Source organism: Misgurnus anguillicaudatus, chromosome 17, assembly GCF_027580225.2.
Source record: "Misgurnus anguillicaudatus chromosome 17, ASM2758022v2, whole genome shotgun sequence".
Lineage (NCBI taxonomy): Eukaryota > Metazoa > Chordata > Actinopteri > Cypriniformes > Cobitidae > Misgurnus > Misgurnus anguillicaudatus.
The window spans coordinates 14,801,928-14,827,273 of NC_073353.2; the positions used below are offsets into that span (position 1 = coordinate 14,801,928).

General features: G+C 39.0%; 1 protein-coding gene across 4 annotated transcripts in view; it reads left to right on the forward strand.

The window, feature by feature from the left end:
* The window catches only part of pard3bb (par-3 family cell polarity regulator beta b), a 441,444-nt gene that overhangs the window by 370,867 nt on the left and 45,231 nt on the right, over positions 1-25,346 (forward strand). For 3 of the 4 annotated variants that reach the window (XM_055215427.2, XM_055215429.2, XM_055215430.2), the window contains one exon: positions 11,993-12,113. In XM_055215427.2, the coding sequence (XP_055071402.2) occupies positions 11,993-12,113 (121 nt within the window). The remainder of the gene's footprint in view (positions 1-11,992; positions 12,114-25,346) is intronic. The other variant, XM_055215428.2, reaches the window with a different exon arrangement.

Consider the following 25,346-nt stretch of genomic DNA (forward strand, 5'->3'; position numbering starts at 1 on the left):
CTTTTTCGTCATTTTTTTTTTTTTTAATGAAGTTTTAGTTTTCTTATAACAGAAAATAATCTGTTTGGCACAGGTATTTTTGTCTAAGTAATTAAAAAAGGCTGGGTTATTTTTAACCCAACATGGGTAAATATTTGACAGAACCCCATCTGGGTTGTTGTTATGCAACCATTGGTTATAATAACCAAGCAGTTGGGTTAAAACAACTCAGCATTAGGTCAACTGTTACCCAGCGGTGTGTTTGGTGCAATTTGGTGTAAATGTTTTCATTTTTGGAGTGTCTTTAAAGCCCAGATGTAATTTTACCCAATAATATAATAAAGCAATAAGCCCCAAGAAGCAGTGAGTTACCAGTGCATTTTATAACAGCTAAGCCCCCTTAGCTGTTATAAAATGCACTTTAACACCACTGCTTCGTGGGGCTTATTGCTTTTATAAAACGGTTACTTCATATGCATAGCAGGATTTCATAAAACAAAACATATAAATTGGTATTAGTACAAATATTACTCTTCCACCAAACAAAGTAGTTCCTCAGAATCAAGTGTGGCTGAAACAGAGCGCAGTTCCCAACCAACACAGACGCAGCAAAGACACAATAAAAATATGATTAAAGACTGTGGTGTTTAGTTTCATAAATCCACATTCATCTAATTTATACATGAACAATTATATTGTATAACTGTTGAAGTGATCAAATATGCTTGGAAGCATGCTTGAAGAAAAATTATCTTCTTTAAATAAACATAAAGTATATCAAATGAAAGAACAGCCTCCACTGTCAAAAACAAACCCTGTTTCATCCTACCTTCATATGCTTCATATCACTTATCAAATTTTCAGCTAAACGCTGAGATAATTTAATTTTTGTGAAGAACTTTTGTAAGAGATCAGATTCAGAGCCTGATTAAAACGTACACAGTGTTTTTTGTGTTGAGTGAATGCGTCAGTGTTTAAGTTGGGTAAGATCGCCACCTAGTGGATAATAGCGGAAATATGGATTTGAAATAGAAACTCCTCAGGGAACGTTTTCTCTTTATTGACGAGATGACTGAACAATATTTATTGACATTTATTTGGATATCGCCATTAATTGTGCAATTGTAGAAAATTAAAAAATATGCTTAAAGACTGTGGTGTTTATTTTCATAAATCAGTACATAGCAACATTGGCGCAGTGATACTTATGTAATGCGGTCTGAACCGTGGTGTTACCGGGGTATTTTATCACGGCTTAGAACGTGTTTCAACCAATCAGAATGAAGAACCAGAACGGGCTGGTTTATAGACCCCTTCAAGATTTGTAAACATTGAATGACTATCGGGTGCGCACGCAGCATGGGGTCAAACTGTTCATACCATTTAGGCTTTCTAGTTTAATCTAACAGGGCTGAAAATGATGACTTACCTGAAATGAAGTGAGCACCACAAACACAAGCCTCTTTGATCTTTGCATTGTCCCAGTCTGCATGTTTAATTGCTTGCAGCCACAGATGTTGTATTTTTTGTTTTTGAGATTCTGCAGGAATCCCGAAAAATTTAACGGCAGACCTGATTAGAGCTGAAGATCTTTGCCCGAACCCGACGGGACCCGTCGGAACCCGACGGGCTCGGGCGGGTTCGGGCTTCATTTCTAACATTTTACACGGGCTCGGGGCGGGCTCAGGCTTCCGCTCCGGCTTTGTGAGGTAAATGAGCAGTCAAGTTCAATGGCGCAGGACCGCGCTGAAGCCATTTATTTAATAATTTTCCTCATCAAAAACATGTAGCCTAATCTTGGTGAGTAAAGGTTTTTCAATGTATAACTAAATATTAATTGAGTCTTAAATACATAATTTAGACAAAGGATATAGACTGATGTTGGCAGTAATGGAGAGAAGTGCCGACGCAAATCCCACGGAGCCTTTCTCTTAATTTCGTTATTGCCAAATACCCATCTTAATTCAGAATGTATTATCTTAATTTAATTCGTTAAGAAATAATATTTTTTATTGGCCTATTTATAGTGTATTGCATAGGCCTATTTAGAATGAGATGTTACAATGTTACAGATGACTTATTTTATTTCTTTGTTTCAACTTCCAAGTTTGCGTGTAGATTATTAGTAATGAATAAATAATGTTAAAACCTGTGTAAATTTCTCATTCTTTACAAAAGCTGTGTGTGTGCGCACATTTAAATAATGTCGGGCTGTAAACGGGTTCGGGCTTTTAAAAAGCTGTCAATCTAAATGTACGTTCGGGTTCGGGCTGCATTCTGTCGGGCTCCGGTCATTTCGGGCTTAATTTTTAAGGCCCGATTACAGCTCTAGACCTGATGCGATTTTTAAAGCCCACGATGCAAGTAGGCATTTTTGACGATACGATTTTGACTTTAACCACAGCAACTCAATCTGCTATAATGACTTTTCTGACCCCGACATGCGCAGTGGGAACCACATGTGACGTGAACTGTGAAAGGGTCTATAAAAAAATGTTTTGCATAACTTACCTGACAACTAGCGTTTGAATCCAGTTTAGGAAGTTTTGCTTATGCTTTATGCACAGTCAGGGTTGCCAGGTCTGCGTAACAAAGCCAGCTCGATGGCCAATCAAAAATAGCCCTTATGCCAAACACCAAGACTACAAATATGTCGCTCCCATACCTAAAAATACATATTTTAAATAGGTCTGCGCAAAAAAATGTCATGCATGTTTTATCAGTAAATTTGGTTCGGTGATTAGAAGTAAATCACCATCAGATGCTTTCAGATGGAGGGGCATTTACTATACAGAGCCGTAGTTCACCGAGAAGCTAGGCAAAATCGCAGATTATCGGAGTCGATTTCTCGATTATGAACACGATTTTGCCTAACTTCTCTGTGAACTACGGGTCTGTGTAGTAAATGCCGCTCCATCTGAAAGCAGCTGATAGTGATTTAATACTAATCAAGGAACCGGCTTTACTGATGAAACACGCATAAGAATTGTAGGCGATTTTTTGCAAAGCCCTAATTTTAAATTAATTTTATTTTTTTATGCTTAACACACATTCTTCTAAAAAAAAAAAAAACCACTATACAAGTGATAATAAACATATAAATATGATCATCATGCCTGCAGATGAAAGATGATCCTTCCACCTTGATCCCGTAGACACAAACAACTCGCGGCAACAGTTTGAAAGTAGCCCAATTTCGCTGGAAAAACATGGACTTGGCCACACTGTGCATAATATACATTCTGAGTACTGCAAAAATAGTTTGGTTCAGTAGTATGATTTTTTTGAACTTAGCCTTAGCCCCCCCCCCCCCCCCTTTCCCTTCACCCCTGTTTCATGGCCTATAGCCATATTAATGTCAGGTTCCCTCTGTGCGTGACCAGCTGAGTTTATGATTATGTTTGCGACTGCAGGCTATGTGTACATTCGGGGGTGATCGTATGTGCACTCGTGTGTATTTGAATGAGAGTGTGCGCGTGTGCCTTTGATTAGAGCAGGCCCCTTATTAAACATTGATGGTGTTATTCATTTGGAGGGTGAACAGTGTGCTCAGTCAAAATGGCAGCAGTAATTAAGGCGTTCTGGATATGATGGCTGCATGATGGAGTGTTGAAAGCATAACTGTGAAGCTCAGACGCTGCAGGGGAAATTATTTGCTTGGGTACCACAGGCTGAAAATAAACGTACACACACGTTCTGTACGCTATGAAGGGGTGGGTGTATATGTAGTCCATTAAATACTCAACAAAAAACAAGCCTGCTTTATCGTGGGTTTTAAGAGCTTTATACATGTATATTGTAGCTGGAAGATGCATTGTTTCCACATGATAAAGATAAGTAAATGGATGCTGTAAATGGGAGGTTTTGACAAAAGATTTTAGATTATATTTTGTGTTTTTGTATAAAGAAAATTTGTGATTGACATTTTACGTGTTTCAAAACAATTGAGGTGAGGTAAATAAATTTTAAAAGCACATATTCCATGTAGTCCCAAAATTTGAGCTCATAACTACAATATTAATGATAATAAAAAATAATAAATCTTAAATAAAAATATATATATATATATATATATATATATATATATACAGCATGTTATTGATCATAACACTGTTAGGACACAACAGAAACTGTTGAGTACCAATATATGCTTGTTTATTTGCATTCAATATCATTCCTTATAAAATGTGTATCACACTGATGTTGTCCTCGTATCATTATCCTTAAAAAGGATTTATTCAAGACTTCAAAAAGATGTTTTTCCATTTTCTTGTCAGCACCGATCGGCAGTTTTTGAGGCAGGTCATACTGATATCAGCCTATTGCAGACAGCATTATTGCCCCCGCAGGATTTTATGCAGAACCATCACCCTCTATTGAGGCCAACTTCAATTCAGCTGTAAAAGGTCATAATATTTTATGTATTAGTATTTTATGGCCTTATTCACTGTTCCGATCAATACGAGATTTGGATCAAGACGTGCATGCGATTTCATCTCGCCTTTCCTTTTCCTCTCTCTCTCTTTTTCTGTTCTGTGCCTCATAAATTGTGTAAAGTAGCCGTGAGGGAGTGTGCTGGAGAGAAGATGGATGCTGCCACACATTCCCGCTCTATTCTCTTAGCTCTCCAATCAGTGAGATTGAGAAGGGAAAAATCGAGGTGTGGTAGCGGGGGCATACCTCTGCATCTCTCCCCCTAGATGAGCTGCTGCCTTCCTGACCTGCTGCTGTCCACCCGAATCTGTTCTGCAATGCAGCTCTCTGTTGCTCTGGTTATTGGGGTGTCTGCTCTTGTTTATGTGGTCGTGTTTGTATGGGTGAAGTGAAATGTGAAGACAATGTGACACTGCATTCTTCTCATTCCAACCTCTGTAATGTGGTTGTATTATTTAGGTTGGCAGAAACGTACACAAGGAGGAAATTCAGTTAAAAGTTGGTGTCTCTTTGAAATTCTGCTGACTATATGGCACGTTCCACCTGCATGTCTACTCTCATCAGAGTATTTGTGACCCATGTCTGTGAAAACCCAGCTGAAGTCATTTTTTGTTTTTATCCATAACATCATCCTACATAATGTAAACATTATAATGATAGCTTTAATATTGACTGAGAAAGGTCATGCCAAAGTTTAAAACAAGATGATTGAAATCAAACTTCAATGCTCCTAATCTCATCATTATGCTGCGTTTACACCAGCCTAGTGTAAACCCACCAGACTAGGCGTCAAAATCGCTTCTAGCGCGCCTAGTTTGCCGCTTGAACAGTTTGAATGCATTCGCGCGTCTAGAGCGAAGTAGACATGCGGAAAAAGCAAGCATTTGATGCGCGTCAGAGGCGAAATCCGCTTCTTGTGGGAGGGGCAAGTGCTATGCGGTTGTCTGTTTGCAAGATGGCTGATGTTGAATTTGGTCACCTTACTATAGGGGGAAAATAGTTTAAAAAACGTCGGGAATTGCCGCGGGACGATAAACGTCACATGACTCAAAAGTGAGATGTGTATTTAAAACTTACCAGGTTGACCAATGTCCTCACTGACACTCTTCCAAGAAAGGTCCTTTTTATTCCTGTCTTTATAGAAATAAGAACTTGTATCGTATAGCTCCGTGTGACTGCTCAAGCGTTCCTACATGTTGAATGAGTGACTCCGGGTGGGACTGCCGCCACAGCAGCAAGCAGGCTCCTGATTGGTTAACGCGGCGCAAAAATTCGCCAAATTTCACATATTTCAACTCGGGTGTCAGCCGCAAATTCGCGTCAAACGCAAAATGCACAAAAGGCACCATTCGCGGGAACCGCGCCAGATGCTCAATTTTCTGCATTCGCGCAAACTAGAGGTGAGGTGGAAATCGCGTCTACTGCGCCGCCCTAAACGCATCAACGTCAACGCATCTTCACATTGACTATACATTGAAATCACTCCCGCTTGACGCCTCTACTGTGGCTGGTGTTAACGCGGCATTATATTATAAGATTATTTATTCATATCACACATTTAAAACTCACAGTGTGCACTGCCGTCTTCAGGCTCACAGAATCACCGACAGCAATATATTAATAACTTAAAAATCCACGGCAAGTAAGTCCATGTCGGGTCATCTCGGATTTTGTTGTGGAGATAAAAAATAGGATCGGGTGTAGTTTTGCATTATAATACAAGTATATATTAGTTTTTTGTTATTTCCCCTTGGCATTTGAGATCGGCTGGACTCGGAAGTCACTAGGAAAGATATTTGTTATCAAGCCGGAGCACCAATGCCTTACTAGTAGGAAAAAATGTAGCATTTTTTGTAAAATCAACATAAACATAGCATAACTGTGCTCTGTCTCTATGTTAATTTAACTTAAAAAATTCAGTTTCAATTTCAACTTGTTTTCTAAGTTATGTCAACATATCAGAGGTCAAAACTTAAAATAGTAGGTTGAATTGACGAGCAAACCCAAGTTGCCGCAGCTCAATTGGTAAAGCATAGCTCTTAAAACACCAAGGCCATGGGTTAAATTAGCTTGAGGCTGTTTACACAGAATGTGTTAAAGCTGCGATTCTTTTAAAATAGCTAAGGACCAATCAGCTGTGAGCTTAAGGCTAGACTGCTGTCCACTAATTTGATTTGACAAGCAGTGCTGATGTATAGTGATGATATTTGAGCACTTTAATATTTCACTCATTGTATCGTATGGCATTTCATAAGGACCGCTGGTGCATGCAATTGGTTTGATTTGTATTTTACTCCATAGAACTTTTTTTTCAGTAGTGTGGTAGCCAATTGCATTTAACCCATCCCAGTGAGAAGTGAACCTACGCACAGCAAGTCATGAACACACAGAGCCCGGGGAGCAATTGGGAAGACGTGTCTTGCTCAAGGGCACCACAGGAGCAAACTCCCCATCCATGATACTCGAAATGGTGACAAGCCAGACCTTTCTCAGTGAGCGTCCTTGTGTTTGAGTTTTTGCATAGGCCTATTGCTTGCTTTTTTCATGTCCCCTGTACAAAAACAAGGGTGTACGTGTGCCTGAGGGTTGCAGCTATCCGGACTGTTTCCCACAGAGTCATCCCTCTGGAATGCTGCGCACTCGCGCCGTCTGCTTAACAAGGTTTTAAAAGAGATGTTAATTTGTTTTGTCTCAATCTAATCCCTTAAGTTCTTTTCTTTTTGTCTCTGTCTGTTTCTCTCTCTCTTTCTCGCCCAGATAATCTGATTGGTCTGGAACCTGAAAAAAACATAAATTGAGTTTCGGTGTTCTGCGCGTGTGTCTGAAGGGAGAAGCCAGGGAATTTCAGAGAGTGGTCAGTGTGCACTCGTTTTTGATGAAAGTGCTACTCGAGTTGTAGTTTTATTGAAAAAAAGCAAGACTGTTTTGTTCAGGGAGAGGTTCCACTGTTTTTCACCGCATGTCGACCACTGTAACCGCTAATTTACACCTAACTGGCTGCAATGTAGAGCCCTGCATTTCAGCCCGAGCCCGACGGGGCCCGACCTGTTTACGCCCTTCGGGTCGGGTTTCGGGCCAATTTTAATGTCACAGCAGATCCGCGGGCCGGACCTCGGGCTTATTTAGGCTTCTCCATCTTTTTATAGTTTTCAATTTAATTAAAATAATCTTTTGACAGACATTTATAATTGCAAAACAAACATTGGAAGATGTTTAACCTACCGCATGAGTCCGCTATGCACAGCCACACATTTACAATGCAGCTGTTTTAACAGCGTATTTAAACAGCAGGACCTTCAGCGCACCAGGAAAAATTATAAATGGAGTACTAGATTAAAACCTTGGATACTGTACATAATCTATGCAGACAGCATCCAAGACATAATCTATTAAAGACTTCTCCCTGTATTCATTTTGTGTAAGAAGGCTGTGTCTTTATTTCTTGTTTGTGTATGGATCGACTTTTTTTTATTAGTTTAACTGTTGGATGGATACATGAATGTTCTGTGGTAAGTCCTTACATGTAAAAAATGTATATGCAAAAGCGAAGTTGTAAGATAAGGTAGCATGCATGTTTATTCTGTTTCATGTTTATTTCGTTTCGTTTTGTATAGCCCTTTTTATTTTTTTATTTCTGCACCCGTTGCAACTGCGAGCAGCAGAGCAACCTGCCTTCGCTTTTTAAAAATAGTGTGTGTTGATAATAAACGATTAAACTAACATTGTGATATGCTGAAAATACTTATTTTATATAGTTGTTATTATAGGCAAGTGAAGTGTTGATTTGAAAGGATCAATTCATCAAACATGTCGTCAACTTGCTGTCGGCCGCTAACCACTAGTTATCATAAAAACTTTAACAAACAAAAACTGCTCTAAAATGTAAATAAAAAATAAATATAACTATTTTGCCATTTAAAACAAAACTGAACTGCTTTAATTGCTGCAAGAGTACAGCTGTACAAGCTGTGTAAGCAGTTATTTTTTGCTATTTCTTTGGATTTCTTTTGCAAAATCTATGCGGAATTTTGCAGAACGATTTAAAATGTTTTAAAATGATCTGAGAGAATGTGCGCTGTGAATATTACAAAACAATAAAATATTATATTTTATATATATTATATTACACATTTTATTAAAGGATTACCCTGAATTAAACTGGACCAACATGAACCAACAGATAATGGATAATGTGCTGTCACGACCATAGTTTTATATAATATACATATATTACTGTCTACAGTGTAAGATTAAAAAGAAAAAGCTTCTCATAATGAATGTAGCATATATAGCAAGATAATTTCATCAGTTTAACAACACAATGTATATATATATTTATCTTGTAAACGGATTTGAAATAATAAATAATTGTCGCGTCACGTAGCAAGAGAGACGATAGAGATCTCATTAACTTCTCCGCAGAAAGTTTTATTTCAAATTCAAGTTTTACATATTAAATAGGCTATTAAAAAGTTTGTGCTTCTCTCATAAAAACCTCACAGCAGACAGCACAGAGATCTACTCACAAACACACGCGATGCAGTGACTATATCTGCGGACACAGATTCCTAATGGGGAGAATTAAAAAGTTCGGACTCGGGTCGGACTCGGGCTGAGAATTCTGTTAGCTGTCGGACAAGGGCCGGGCTAGGGCCTAAGCGTCTCGGGCCAGGGCCGGGTCAGGGCCTAGATTTTTGGCCCGTGCAGGGCTCTACTGCAATGTGCCGAGTTGAAAGTATTTTTCTTTTTCTCGCCGAAGTGAACCGCAGCCAATCAGAACCCATTTGATGTTTAAAATACATTTGTGGTGTGGGATTTTGAACCAATGAGATGTGACTGTGGGCATGTCTACTTGGCACAATGCTGCAAAAATAGAAAAGTGGTTAACAGCGTGTCTTGATGCCAGATGGCTTCAGCTGGTTAGGACGAAAACTAGGACTGTCGTGACAGAGATGTGATTTATCACATACAGTGCTTTATCACATCTTGTACTTCTTTTGCTGGGCTTTCTCTTACTTGCAATGTTTTTTACCGTAGAAATAGTTTAAATTTATGAATTGTATTTCTCTTTTTGTTTTTCTCTTATGATTTTTTTTCCCGATTAATAAAACTTAAAGAAATCAACTAATATGATAAGATAATGTAGTAGTTTCTCATTTCACTTTCAGTTGTAATGAAGGTGGACTGCGGCCATTGAGGGACTTAAAGTATAATTCACCCCAAATTATAAAATTCTGTCATCATTTACTCAACCTCGTGTTGTTCAAAAAAGAGTTTCTTTCTTCTGTTGAACACAAAATAATACATTTTGATAAATGACAGGCACACAGTTGACAGTCCCCATTGACTTCCATAGTAGGAAAAACAAACACTATTGAAGTTTTTTGGATAAACTATACCTATACACACACCAGTGAGACCAACAAGTATATTTATTAACATTTACATTCAAAATGTATGCGTTTGGCCTATGTTTTTCTTTTTGGCGTTGTGTTCTGTGGAAATTGAACCCACAACCTTTGCTTACCATCTGAGCTAAAGGAACACATTAAGGGGCCGGTCACATTTTGCGTCTTTTTGCACGCAAGTTTGTTATTTTAAATGTGGACATGTGGCAAGCATGCTCAAATAAAAAGTGACATGGTCACGGCACGCATGAGGTGTGACCAACAAAAGTTGAAATAAGTATTTCAAATTTTCAGAATGCAGCGTCCACACTAGAGGTCTACTCGGATCCAAAGAAATGTACCCGAACCCGACATGCATAAAAATTTTTTTAAAGAAAGACCCGACCCGAGATAAACCCGAGAAAATTAGACCCGAGTCCGACCCGAACTAGTGGCATTTTTGTACTAGTTTTTGGAAAACTCGACTGGACCCGAATGTAAAAGGCACTGACCGACGTGTGTGCTTTTTGCAGACCCACACGCAGCAGACAGAAAGAAACTCCGGTGGCCTCACAACCAATTTGACGAGCTGCTCCATGTTTTACTTTGTTATCTGACTACCACACCAAGGTAACTTCTAAAATGTACATTTAAAATTGACTGACATAACTGTCTCAATGAAAATGAACCTACCGCCAGTCACACAATGTCGCAAGCGCCCTTGGCAAACAGATGACAGGTTTAAAAAGGACATTTATGCACACACGCGAGAGAGTTCGGGTCATCTCGGGTCCGTTCAGCAAAAACAGATTCTTTTTTTAAGTAATTTTTTCGGGCCATTTTTGCCTTTATTGGATAGACAGTAATTACGGAGATGACATGAAAGTATAGGGTGAAAAGAGGGTTATGGAATTGGCAAAGGACCTCAAGCCAGGATTCGAACTCGGGTCGCCAGAAGTGTGTCTGCACCCTGTGTTGAAACACCGTCCACAACACCGTCGGCTCCGGCAAAAACACATTCATTTTAAATTACCCGAGACCCGATGCCGCTATTATTGTACCTGGCACGTGTCCGAGGCACATGTTAAACACGAATCGGGTCTCGGGTCTGACCTCGGGTTTTCGGATCTAAGTGGACCCGTGAAGACCTCTAGTCCACACCGCAGGTCAAGGGACAAGAACCAACCAATCAGCTTCACCCTTTAATGTATCAACATTGTATCATGTAAACATTGCATCATTCCATATCCAATCAAGATGGAAGAACAGCCGATCATAGGTGTACAGGGTTACCCAGAGCTGTACGATCCATCAGGTGGCTATTATTTTGAGACAAACAGACGGATGGAGGCGCATTATTGAATCAATGGAAAGTGCAACTCATGGTTGAACATGTGAAAAGCCTCTAAAACATTACTGAAAAGATAATGACCAGGTTTTCATTTTGGGATGAACTATTCCTTTAAATGATGATATCGTTCTGAATCTTTGTGTGTGTGTGTCTGATTCCCGGCCGGATCATAAAGGCAGTTGATTATTTGTCACTGTATTGAGTCATGTCTCTGACTGCTTTAACTCAATAATCTTCACCCCGTAGTTTCTGATAAGTGCAGATGATAGAGCGAGAGCCTCGGCCGGCACACTAAAGCCTGACTTGTGTTTAAGTGGCTTTAATCTAGACATATCAGCAGCCGGATGTGCTTGACTTTTGGGTTTTTAGTATCCATCACCATAACATGGTAGGCGTTAACAGGTTATTAAGAGTCATTATGGAGAAGGTGTTGTGGATGTTTTGTATGTATGGAATACTTATGTGTACTCTTAATGACATTGATCAGTAATGTAATCGCAATAATTGCATGACTTAATTTTTTCAACGTTAAACCATTTGACACTGACTCTTTTATTTCTATTCCTCTTAAACAGACAAAGTGACCTAATACTTTTGCACAGTACTGAACCTTAAATTCATTGCAAGTCACTTTGGATAAATGCTTCAGCCAAATGCATAAATGTAATGTAATATAAATGTTATATCTAAAGCGACACTTTGCATGGAGTAATCTGAGCTAAAATTTCTTATGTACCGGGTATCATAGAGTGGATTGTTCACTTGGGGGTTTTAAACCCGCAACCTTTCGCTTACAATCCAGCACTAGCGAAATATTAAGTGGATTGTTGTTTTTCTGCAGCAGTATGGAGCGTATCCAGCAGCTGAGGAGGGAGTATCTCCAGGCCCGTAGAGAAGGAGCAGCTCCTGCCTACGAGGATGTGGAGGCCCGGCGGAGAGGGCCAGAATATGAACCGCACAGAGTAAGACATCAAACCCACACACCACCCAAACCCGAAACTCTCAGACCTTTCTCTTGATCTGAAATGAACGCTTGCCAAATGCTAAACGTACTTGCATTTGCTTTTGCTAGCAAGTCAAATGGAGTTACTCGCAAGTGCCTGGTTACTTCATAAAGAAACAGGCTGAACTACCGTGTATGAATGCCAGTCTGAACTTCTCTGATAAACTTAAATAGGAGCAAGAAAAAATCTCTCAGATACTACCATCAAATATACAGTTTGGACCTCTTGGCATAACTCTCGAACAAAACAGATTAATTTGTTTTTGCTTATAACACATAGTAATTCCCTTTTGTGCAAGATCAATTGTTATACCTTTCTAAAATTCAAATGAGCTAGTGTGTTTGTTCAAAGCCACGGTATGTACAATGAAGCATCGCGGCTATGGGATTAGAGAGGCAGATCGAATTAAACTAACTCCAAACAGCAATCACACAATCTAACAAGCCTGCTCATTAAGGACGACACTGCATTTATTCGTTTGCTCATCTGTGCTTGCGTATCTATTTATTCAGCACTAATTATTTAGTGACTAAAGGAAACAAACATCGGCTACGTCAAAGCAAAACAAAGTTATCAGCATCCGGTTTTGCACGAGAACAAATGCGTGAGCATTTTAACACATTGAAATGGATTTTGAGCTACCTTCGGGCCTGCATCATAGGAGCAATGATTATTGCATATAGGCAACATGAGAGGAATCGTCATATCCTGTGACACACACACACACAATCTTAGTCAAACATTCACACGCCGCTCCACACCCTGATACTGTGACGTACTTCACCATGGATATAACTACTCTTCATGACAGACACATTATGGCTCTTTTCTGCTCTTAGATTTGGCCTTTTTATGGGTATTGTTTTACATTTTTCACTTCCTCAAGGATGTTCATGGTAGAGAAGAAATAAGAATAAGATTTATGGTCTGTTTTAAAATCCTAGTAAGCTGCCTATGTAGGCATCTTAATTATGCTGCATTCATCGAAACCTCCTTTGCGGACAAGCCAATCCCATAATGCACTGTGATTTTCAGAAGGAAAAAAATATTTTATCCAATTTGTGTGTGCACGCTGTATTTTTTGCTCATTTGAATTTGTGCCATTAATTTAAGATTAGGTTAGCATCAAGTTCTTAAAGGGATAGTTCACCCAAAAATGATTTACTCACCCCTCATGCCGTTTGAACCACTGATGTCTTTTATTGTTTTTTAGAACCCAATCGCAGATTTTTTTTAAAGTGTAGTTTGTAGTTTTTAGGTTACTATGAAATTGGATGGTGACCACCTCGGTCCCCATCCACTACTATTGTAACCAGTAAACTCTTCAAGCTTCAGAATGACCCAAAAGTGTGTCATATAAGTATCTTTCTTGTTGTGGATATTGCTGTTGTTTTAGTTGTTACACATTATTTAAAATTATTTCACGGTTCGTTGGCCAGTCATGACATTTCCAGATTTGTTTTGTAAGGGATAATGTAGAGGCAGCCGGTAGTTATTGGGAAATAAGCCCCGACAGTGTGATCAGGACCCGAAGCGAAGCGGAGGGTCTTGTATCACACTGAAGGGGCTTATTTACCGGATAACTACCGGCTGCCTCTACATTATCCCGCTTATTACACGGCTACTTGCCACATAAGAAAAAAAACTGGACATGAATATGAATTTGAAACATTTTATTGGCATATTTGTTTTAAATTAACATTTTTATTCTTCCGCGAAACTTTGCACAGATGCATAAAATGATCGTAATACCTTATTAAGATCCTCTGCTTCATACTTGTCTGTCTCCATTTTTTTTTCTTTTAGCCAGTTTTTGAGAAGTTTTATTGCCCATTCTGTATTTTTTTGTGTGTTGGCTTCGTAGCTGTCATGCTCTATTTTGTCAAGTTCAGTCTCAGTAAGCTCTCTGTGTCTTGTAGTTGTTCGTTTTTCTATCCACTGTTTAAATGTTTTGTTTTTTCTGTACATGTTAAAATTAATGTCCAAATTTTCCATTCTTAATTGTGGTTGTCCAGTGTTTTTTCACAAGATAGCGCCAAACAGTAATCTTTATTGGCGCGGAGCTATTTTACTCGTACAAGTAGTACCGGCTATGCGTTATTACTTTGGAGCGGTTATTATTTGAAAAGAACGAACCTGCAAATGTCTCAACTGACCAATCAGAATCAAGCATTCCAGAGAGCCGTGTAATAATCTTCGATAACAACCGCTCAAAACTAATAACACATGGTAACCTGGATGCTGCAAATCATTTTAGGTACAGTTTACTATTACACAAAAATTAAATATAAATATGTCTTTTAATAACATATATGAGATTATATTTATAAATGATTAACTAAATAGTGTCTTCGTAACATATGAGCGTCTTTTCTTAACTTAAAAACGAAAGTAAACGTGTTTTCCTCGCAGAAGGTCTGCATTCATTAAAAATGAGCTAATAAATATTTCAAATTAATATTTAATGTTCCTTACCTTACTTATGAGTTAAATAGCTGTGTAATAACCAGAATAATTTTCAAGCAGCCAATTGTATCGCGAAATAAGACCCCTCAGTGTGATACAAGACCCTTCACTTTAAGCTGGGTACTGATCAGTGATGCGCGGGTTGATCCGATAAGAGCGGGTGCCTGCGGTCACCCACGGTTATGAGTCATCCAAAAATATTTCTAATGATATTCGGGTTGCGGTCGGTCGGGTCGTTTGAAATAAAGATGCCAATTAACTATTGTAAGAAATTACTTATTTAAAAAATGCGGGCAATGGAGCGATTCAAATTATAAAAAAATTTGCGATCCAAGTTGCGGGCGGGTTAGTTTAAAATGTTGGTCGGGTACGGGTTGTTTATACATTGACCTGCGCATCACCGGTACTGATCAAACTGTCGGGGCTTATTTCTGCGATAACAACGAGTTGCCTCTAAATGATCCCTTACGTAAACATCCTAAAACCGACTAAACAACAGTTTAGACACAGAAAAGAGTGGCAAAACTTTATAAACAAATCAGCATTTGGGTGCTGAAGAATAAAGAAAGGCATTGGGGGTTCAAATGACATGAGGGTAAATACTGACAAAAATTTTATTTTATTTTTGGGTGAACTATCCCTTTAAGTCAAAGATGCTGACATTTGTTCTGCTATGTTGTTGACTTTTTTTTAATTGGTAACTTTTGAGGTTGTATAAGTGAAGCGAAGTTTGACTTGAGAGGATTTGTTTTATTTAACCGACCCGACTGCAGTCAGATTGGGTCAGATATTTCCACTAAACGGTTTACACACAGTGCATCTCTATAGTAAATGTCTTTTGTCCCAATGAAGGACACTGTTTATGTTAAGAGTTATAAAGTTTACACATTGGTTCCAGACTGTTTTATCATAAGTGTTTTGTTGTAGGGTTGGATTTACAGAGTGTATATAGATGTTTATTTAATGACTGTTTAAGCATTTTAGTGCCTGTGCTGTAGTGACCACAGGTTTATGTGTGAAGATGTTTCTGTTAATTGATCAAAAAACAGACAGGACATAAATCTTCATTACTGCATTCTGCTTTCAGACATGACAAATCTGAGATCTCTTCTAAAACCTAATAGAAACTTTTGTACGATTTTTGGGTCTTTCACAGGAGAAATATCTAAGACGCAGGAAACTTAAGCGGATAACTTAAGCCCTGATGTCTAGAGATACAATTGAGATATTTAATCTGTAATATTTCTTATGGAAGAGTGTAGCTTCCACAGAGCACATGAAACTTGAGACTCACTTAATAGCAGCCAGTAAGATATTTTATGTTTAATTAACACACTTGCAGAAAAAAAGGGAAAATAAGGTACAAAAGTTGTCATTGTGGTGATACTTTTTCAAAAAGTGCACTTTTACACCTAAAAGGTGCATATTGGTACCTCAAAGGTACACACTGGTACGTTAAAGGTACATATATGTGCATAAATGGTACATATTAAGACCTTCTTAAAAGGGTACCATCCCAGTGAAAACTTTTGTATTTTTTATTCTATGAGATTGCACTGATGAGGACGTGTATTTTGGATAAGTGAGATGTATCCCTTTATAAGGATCAATTGTATCCTTATGTCTGTTTATGACACAGTATAAGGAGCTTTGGCTGAAAGCATTTGTCAGATGAATACAGTATGTGTATATGGGAGCACTTCATATAGATATGTAGTTATACTTTTTGTTGCCTGCAGTGTCTAATGTCTAGACAGGCCATTTAACCCGGTGAAAAATTTAAGCCAATGGTCATTTGTTTTTAAAGGCCTCTCTTAATGGAGTCATTCATGAGATTGTCACTGATGAGCAATGGAGAAGCGTCTGAATACCATTCAAAAATGTATATAGTAGTCTTGTGACTTTTGTTTATAGGGCCTGTAAGGCAGATAAAGTTAGTATGATAATGCTACAATTACTACAATACTCCTGTGATCCAAATGAGGAATAAACATCAGCAGAGAGAGAGAGAGAGAGAGAGAGAGAGAGAGATGCAGTCCATGAGAAACTAACCTCACAAATCTGTCAGAGCCTGTATCACTCTGCCTGCCTTCCTCTTAGGACCAGCCGAATGCTGTTTCCTTTCCTAAACCGGGACATGATCCAGATCTCTCTCCAGCACATGTCAACAGCTACATCTTCCGAATACACACACACACAGGCACAATGTCAGAAATTCCCCAAAACATACACACTTTTCCAGTAACTCATTTCATATTCTTTTTTTCCAAGTTACATTTTCATAAACCCTATTGCCAGCAGTGAAATATTTTTCCCTGAAATACTAGAAGAGGATTTTTTGCTGGATTTCATTGCATGGGCGCCGTTTCTTCTTTTGTGGTCAAGATGCGGTCCCTTCCTCCTGTGTTTTCCCATTTTCCTTGCAGGTTTTTGACCTCAGATTCCGCTCATGGTAACAGTTCTGCAGACGTCAAGGTTGATTTGGGCATTAGTGAGACAGGATGTGATGCGATCCTTTGATGTTGGCTCTGAATTCCATTATGAATTCAAAAGCGAGTATTAAAATTAGCAACATGGTGTCATGAGGCACAGCCGAGGGCTTTAACAGTGAACTGCACCGATTATGATCCTGTCTTCTGGAATGACTGTTCTTCCACATCCCCCTGACTATTGTCATCTTTTCCTTTCTGGGAGTTGTACAAACCACAGCGCTGACGCAGAAAAAAAACTTGGGGAAACCCTAATTAGTCAGCTAATTCAGAGGTGTCCAAGAGCCACCCTGGTGCCTGTTTGTTACTGTAGGGAGTTACTGTAAAAGCCAGAAGTTCTGGTTTAGCTTTCCTTTTTTAATGTCCAGTCTCATTACTCCTCAAAACTAACCTCAACGGCTGGGTTTAAATCCTTTACCAGGCGGTAATTGATGTTGATTGACCGTGTAAGTAACTCTCTGCCTTACTCTGGTTATGGATGTCATTCTTCCTTATTAAAGTATGTATCTTGTGTAATTATATATAGCTTTAGTCCATCTGGTGAGTTAATAAAACATCGTAGCTTTATTTGTATTCGTTCCAGCCTCACTCTTTCATTGGATAAGGTGAATGGTTTAGCAGAGATTTATTGGATTTAAACACAGGCCTTTCCCTTTGCTGACCTTCTCCAAGCTCATACGGTACTTTAGTGATGTAATGTCACATAGTTTCAGTATGTAACTTGCAGCGAAGGAAAAAGGACATATTTTCATTATAAAGCGGCATTACACATGAGCACATTTTTAAATGACAAATAGTACATTATATGTTCTTTACCAAATCCCACAACCGATGGCCACAAGACCACAAGTCCACATCAAGAGCAATATATGATTACACACATGAAGTGAACCATGCAAGAGTACACAGTCACCCACAGACCACCCACCACAACAAACCTACACTTTAAACAGATCATGTTTCAACAGTTTGGGCTTAACAATATATTTATAGATATAAGAAGTCAGCGCTGTACGGCCGGTACAACAGCTTTCTTTGAATTTGTTACGTGTTTTGGTAAAGGGTTTCACTGTTGGAGCTAAATTCAGGGGGCTGTTTTGATTTCTTACTCATCAGTAGTGGAAATATTTATCTGACTGGCTCTACCGACGCCATGGGATTACTTCGGTTAATGAAAAAGTTCATAACATAAGCTTGATTTGTGAATTATAATTTGCTGTGTAGGTTCCTGGGGTACTTAAAAGTATAATTAAACGTGAAGTGTGTAATGCTTTGGATGGTAAAACACTTTCTCAGATGTCGTGAATACTGTCTCACTGGCACTGTCATAACATCTCCCAAGACAGCAATACAGGCTCACTAATACTTTGAGTTTGGACGGGCTCTTTTTTGACAGAACAGTGGAATGGGATTGTTCGGGAAACATGTTTCAAAACAACTGTTTATTTACATTTTAATTAGTTAAACTAGTGGCCGTTACACATTTTATCTTAAAGGTCTAGTATGGGTTATTTAGCGGCATTTCACTATAGAAATCCATCACAGAAATTCAAATGGTTTCCATTAAAATACCAATAGGAACCATTAGCTTTGACCATTTAAAACACTGCCAAATTCATTTTTGTAGTGTGTTTTGGGACATATTCCAGTAGGATTTAATGCCCCCACTAATAGAACCCAACACATACCAGTAGGGACCCACAGAGACCATTACAGTTTCCATTACAACCAATAAAATTCCCATTAGAACCATTAAATCCAATAGGATTTCTATGATTGTTTCTATTGTTATTTTTAGCGGATTAACAGCTCACCCCTCAGTTTTAAAATGCAAAGAGAAGCTACAGTAGCTACCACAGGACAAATATGTCGTCATCGGATACAACGTAGGTACGAAACTCCCTCTATAGAGCAGTCCGTTTAGGGCTACTGTAGAAACATGACGGCGACTTCTATGTAACCCCGGATTTCCACTGACTGCGGAACGGCTGCGGATCCACTGCGGAACAGCAACGGAGTCAATCGGATTCCATTCAAGTCAATTTTTGCCAGATGCCGGACAGCTCCGCAGGGCGGAGCCATGACTATATTGTGTGATCATACCTGAATTTGCGAGATCTCGTGTCATGATATGGGTTGGTCCAGCAAAACGTCATAATTTAGCGTCATAATGGGTGGAGACAGAACTAGATATTGCGCGATCATCACGATCAATTTGCGAGACCTCATGGGTCCTCGTCACTTCAGCATGCAGCCACTCTGCATCAAATACGGACCTGGTGGGTATTGGCGGACGGCGGAGTGCGGAGCCGTAACACAGCGGAGCCGATCTGCAGCCGCTCCGCAGTTGGTGGAAATCCGGGGTAAGGGGACCCGCGGTGTATGAAGAATAAAACAGCCTTAATACACCCCTGATAATATAGTTATGTATATTACATTGCATTTCTGTCAAGACATCCGTCTAAAAGTCCCACATTGCACATTTAAATTTGCAGTAGTGTAGCTTTACTTTGTTGTTTTCAGTGACTGCATAACTTATTCTTTCACCTTGACCTCAACCAAAATGGCCACCCATGGGAAAGCCATTGAACTCCACGCTAATTTGTGTGGAGTGATAATCTACCCTCTTGATCACCACATGGCTATGATGCGATTAGATGGCTGGATAATTCATTTCCAGCCTGATTTTCCTCTTAATTGACTTTAATGGTCTTTTTCTCTGTGCTGGCAACTGAGGCAGTAAAACAACCTGCTGTTGTTTCTCCAAGTTTCCTCTGCCACATATAGAGCAGCCTTTGTCCTTTGTATCAAACTTGGGCTTAGACCTTCAGGATGTCATCTTTTCACTTCAACTTTAAATTGTTATAAATGTTTTACTATTACTATAAATGTTTTACTATGTTTTACTATACACTCCGAGTCCAAAGCCTTCTAGAAGAGGAAGTATACGGAGAAAAAAATGTATAATTGACACTTACACTATTACACACACACTGCTCCAGATATTTTAAACATTATACGTTCTTTCGACTAATATAAATTCTTTAGAGCCCTTGTAAAAGTATTGCTATTGAAGGTAGCTAGATAATTTCAGAAGGTTATGGGCTAGGAAAACACCATTAAATAATTGAGAGCACATGAAGACGGTGACCCACTTGATTACAGTTAAGAGACTCACTTGTTATGCCTCTAGTCTTTAGGAAAGTTCAAGTGATGTCATGTTTGTGTTGGAGATTGTGTACCCAAGAGAAAGTAGTTGGAATATTACTGCAATATTATGTCTTTTTTATTGCTGTGTTCACACCATGTTGTAATTCCTATTTTTTCGAGGGCTCAACTCGAAGCCGTTCACGTCCTCGGACGGGACATGGATATGCATTTCTATAGCAACAGTACATAAAATACATGATTACTACATTTATTTACATTTTTATGGTTCTGCCAAATAAGGGATAATGTATAGGCAGCCGGTTGTTATCACAGAAATAATCCCTGACAGTGTGATCACGACCAGATGCGAAACACGGATGTATGTTGTCTGTACATTTTCACGCTTATTACACAGCTATTTACTTCATAAGTAAAGGTAAGGAACATTATATATCGATTTGATGTTTAATATTTGAATTGACCTGTGCCCTTTTTTTCTTTCTTTTTCTTTTTAATTATTATTACTATTTTTTTACTTACTTATTTATTTTTCATTTATTGTTAGTTATTGTTTTTACTTTATTGCCATTTTATTTATTATTATTATGGTAAAAGAGATCTAACTATTTCATTTTATAATATTTTTGTAAAATATTGGGATAATTTGTTGCATCTCAATGTCACGAACATACTATTTGGTTTAATTATTTGTAAATAAAGAGTTCGGTTCCAAAATGCGATAAACGCCATTTTAAAAAATTGAGTTACTACCAAAATCAGTATTGTATCAGGTCAGTATTAAAAAGTAAATTCTTAATTTTACGCAAAATCCAATATCCGCCATGTTATTCTGTCATCTTTCCTCCCTTTTTTCCCCAAAACGCGATAAACACCACTCCTCCTTCTCTGCAGAATGAAATAAATCCGCTCCACAAATTACAGCGCACCATTCTACGCATTGTAAACAACAATGGCGGCGCGTAATACACACGGAATCCTAGTTTTCCTCATCTACTTTGTACTTCGTGATCAACAAACAAACAAAAACAAAATAATACTTTGATGGCATTGATAGACCTGTGGTGGTTTTCTGTGGCAAGGAAGAAATGTAAGCCACTCGGGCAACGGAAAAACGACAGCTGTTCTCACACAACAGCTTCTGTCATGCTAACACATTGACCCCAGGGAATCTTATGAAAAACTTTCCATTATTTTAATCGAAGTCAACAAAAATCGAGCAGGACCAAAACATTTTACAGCTGATCGCTGTCAAAAAAGTTCAGCGACGACATCCCAAGAATGACAGCGCAATGACAGCGTTACTAATATGACAAAGTAAGTGTTTTGATTAATGGCATTAATGTTTATTTTTTTAATCAGCGTATACAACTAGTCAACTAAATGAATATAACATGGCAAAGATGAATGCACATTTATATACTGATTCAACAGATAGCATTTTGAAAAAAAATTGTTGTGGATTTATTGCATTTTGCGAAAATAAAAATAAAACAGTTTTTATAATAAATCTTTAAAAAATATTATGGATTTGAATTTTTTTATGTTTTTATAACCTAAAGATGTTATGTGAAAGTTTGTAACAGAAAATAGTGGTTTTCATCTTGTCACTTTCTTGGTAAAGAAAACATATTTTTACAGAAATTAGTCAAAATGAACTCTTCAAATATAATGTCATGTGTTATTAAATATTTATATTTAATTTTTGTGTAATATTAAACTGTACCTAAAATGATTAGCACCATTCGGGTTACCGTGTGTTATCAGTTTTGAGCGGCTGTTATCTGGAAATAAAAACCTGCAAATATTGCGACTGGCCAATCAGAATGAAGTATCCCAAGGAACTGTGTAATAAATATTGCATAACAAAACACGCATTAGGTAACAATAATAACATAGCAAAAGTGGTGCCACATGAGGTTGCAGGGGTCACATGGTCAAATCATAACTCTTAGTAAAGTAATTTACGAGCTTTATGAGGACATGGGTGCTTTTAACATGTAAAATCTTGTAATTACAGTACTTACGATATGGCATGAATGGATCTTTTATTGAACCTAAACATGACAAACAGTTTTGATTTCAGTATTTGGACTTTCCCCATTTAAGCAAATAGGAGCTAAACCTTAATACCCATTATCCAGAAAAGTATCCAGGGGTTTTACTGAAATGGCCACCATGACGTGTTTCCATCAAGTGACTGTCGTAACTCGCCCCCAGACTAAACACTTCTATTTTTAAAATTCACCCTCAGGTCTAAGCTGTGACCTATCAGTTTATGTGCCCTGACACATACAGTACAGTACCAACCCAGCTTCCCAATCTTCTCACCATCAACTTTTTAATAGTGCTTTCATTTATCTTTATTAATTTAAGGCAAAATAAACCATAGAAGTACTAAGTGATAAGAACGGTAGCTGACAAACTTTCCCCTGGATTATAGCATACATCCCCTAATCCGTTTCAGCAGGCTTTGATTTATCTCAGAGAGAATTGGACGTGCACGGTTTAATTCCCACACCCCTGTTTATAGTGTTGGAAAGCATGTTATTTTAACACCGCGCTCTGTCTTCACTTGAAAACTTCTTACATCACAGCCCATCAGAAAACAAGTGATGAAGACAAATGCGGCTTGTTATCCTCTCCTTCTGTCTTTTTCTCTTATCTGGAGCTTTGGGGGCAGATGTCGAGCCTCAACAAACCATCCGATGATGATGTAACTATGTCTGACCAAAGGTCATGACCTTGCGGATATTCATTACCTTCTCAGACAGGCCTAATGGGACTCTTTTCCTGCCTCACACGACTGGAATGTGTGTCTAGCGCGGCGGCGACTATCAGCCGGCTGGTGTGATGGTGTCTCTCGCTCCGACTGACCCGGCCCGTTTGTCTGATGCCCATATCTGTGGAGTCTGAGCCCTAGACATGCGTGAAGTAATGACTGACTCTCTTATTATCGGCATTAACACGCATGGCTGAATGGCCGGGTCAAGCACTCCACATGACTTCATTATCACAGGGAGAATGGAGAGCATCAAAGGAAGAGAGAAGGTTGTAAAAGACTTTCTCCAACGCTCCGTTCACCGGACCCCCTCCATCCCGCTCACCTTGTCAGCCTGCGGGTTATAAGAACCCTCAGTGGGTTTTCAGGTGTGGAATGAACTGCCGTGATTTATTGGTGAAGGTGAGCTGGATGCTGACTCAGGCGCAATGTCATAGCGCTTCTGCCTTATCTGCTGGAACAGTCACGGCCACTTAGGATCAAAGTAGGGTCTGACTCACGATAGCTTCAGATAAGGTTTTGATTCGCCCCTTGGACATAATTCACAGAGGTTAAAGCAATGCTGTTTCTCATAACACACTGCCTCACAGTTTGTGTAGGGGTTGTGCAAGACTGCACAACTATTTCTGACACTAGCTGATGCCGAACGATGTGTCGACCAAATGTGAATCATATGCTGATTTGGTGTTTGCTCATGAGGGGACAGAAAGAGGTCAATTTCTCTCCAAAAAGTGTCTTGCGTGTGAAGTGAAAAAATGGTCCCAAGCTGTCACTGGGGCAGTCCTAATATGTAATATGTACCAGAATGTACCTTTGATGTACTATTATGCACTCTTTGGAACCAATTTATACCTCTTTGGTACTAATATGCACTCTTTAGGTGGAAAGTGTACTTTTTGAAAGGGTGCTGACCCGGTGATGATTTGTTTTATCCTTTTTTCTGACAGTGTTTTCTGACATTTATGCATTTGGCTTTTATCCAAAAGCGACTTATAGTACATTCAATCTATACATTTCTTTAAATAGTGTTTTCCTTGGAATCTATTCCTTGCCCTTTGCAATTGCTAAAGCCGGGTACACACCACAAGATAATTGGGATGAATTTGGGACGATTTTCCCCCTTACCTCAATCCGATCATCTTTGTGGTTGAACCGATTATCTTATCAGATTTTCCTGTGGTGCCAGGTGTGTTTAAGGACAAGTTCGGTATTTTACACTTAAAGCCCTGTTTTCATAGCCTGATGTTGTCATATTCAATTCTAGTCAGAATTTGAGTCTGATACCGCTCCATTGGGCTATGATTATGAGGCGTGTCTCAACCGAAAAATGCCTCTGCACTCAATTGAATAGACCTATGACCAATCAGAGCAATGGAGTGTGTGACGTATGTTGAAATGATGTCTTTTGCAGCCTGACCGAACTGCTAGTTATTTCGCTACAATGACACTAACATTGTGATTATACCAACGGGCTCGTTATAGTTGTGCGTAGGTCCTACGGCGTAGCCGCGACGGGGTAGTTTCCGCGTCGGTTTTCATTTATACTTTTGCGTTGTCCTCCGCGCCGACGTGCAAACACACGCGCAAACCGCTGGTAGGCAGTATCCACGCGTGTAACCACAGTAGCAGCGAAGAAGAAGCTTGGCAAGTTAACGAAGAAGAAACAGCAACTTGTTGTGCATGATTTGAGAAGACCAGCAATGATGGAAGTAAATAAACAGTGACTTTTGTTGCAGTTTGATTTAAATCACTTCTCAACTTGGCTCATCTTTGTTTTCACCGTCGCAAACGGAAATGCCTATGACGCAGTTTTTTTACCTGACGGGAGGGGTTCTGGTGGACCAATCACAGCGCTTGCGGTCCGCGTAGAACTGCCGCGCTGTTAAAATTTCTGCGAGGTGCACGTCAGGCTACGCAGAGCTACGCACAGGCTATGGATAGCCTACGGCGTAGAACTTACGCACGACTATAAATCGCCCATAAGTCTGAGTTGGCGAACATACATCAACACCTACTATGTTTACCACATATCATTTATATCACAACATTAAGTATTTACTAAGTCATACAGTAAAACTATCTCTTACCATTTGTGCATTAGTTGAACTTCTTCCACGACGATACCCATTACGTTTGCTTGAAAAATATCAGAGCCTAGCATGTCCCTCCACTTATTCAGCAGCCACGATTCCGGGGTTCCGAAAAGAAGCTGGCAACGACCGCTAATTATATCCATCTTGTCGTGCACGACGACTTGCATTGCCAAGATAGCCATTTCAGTTGCTT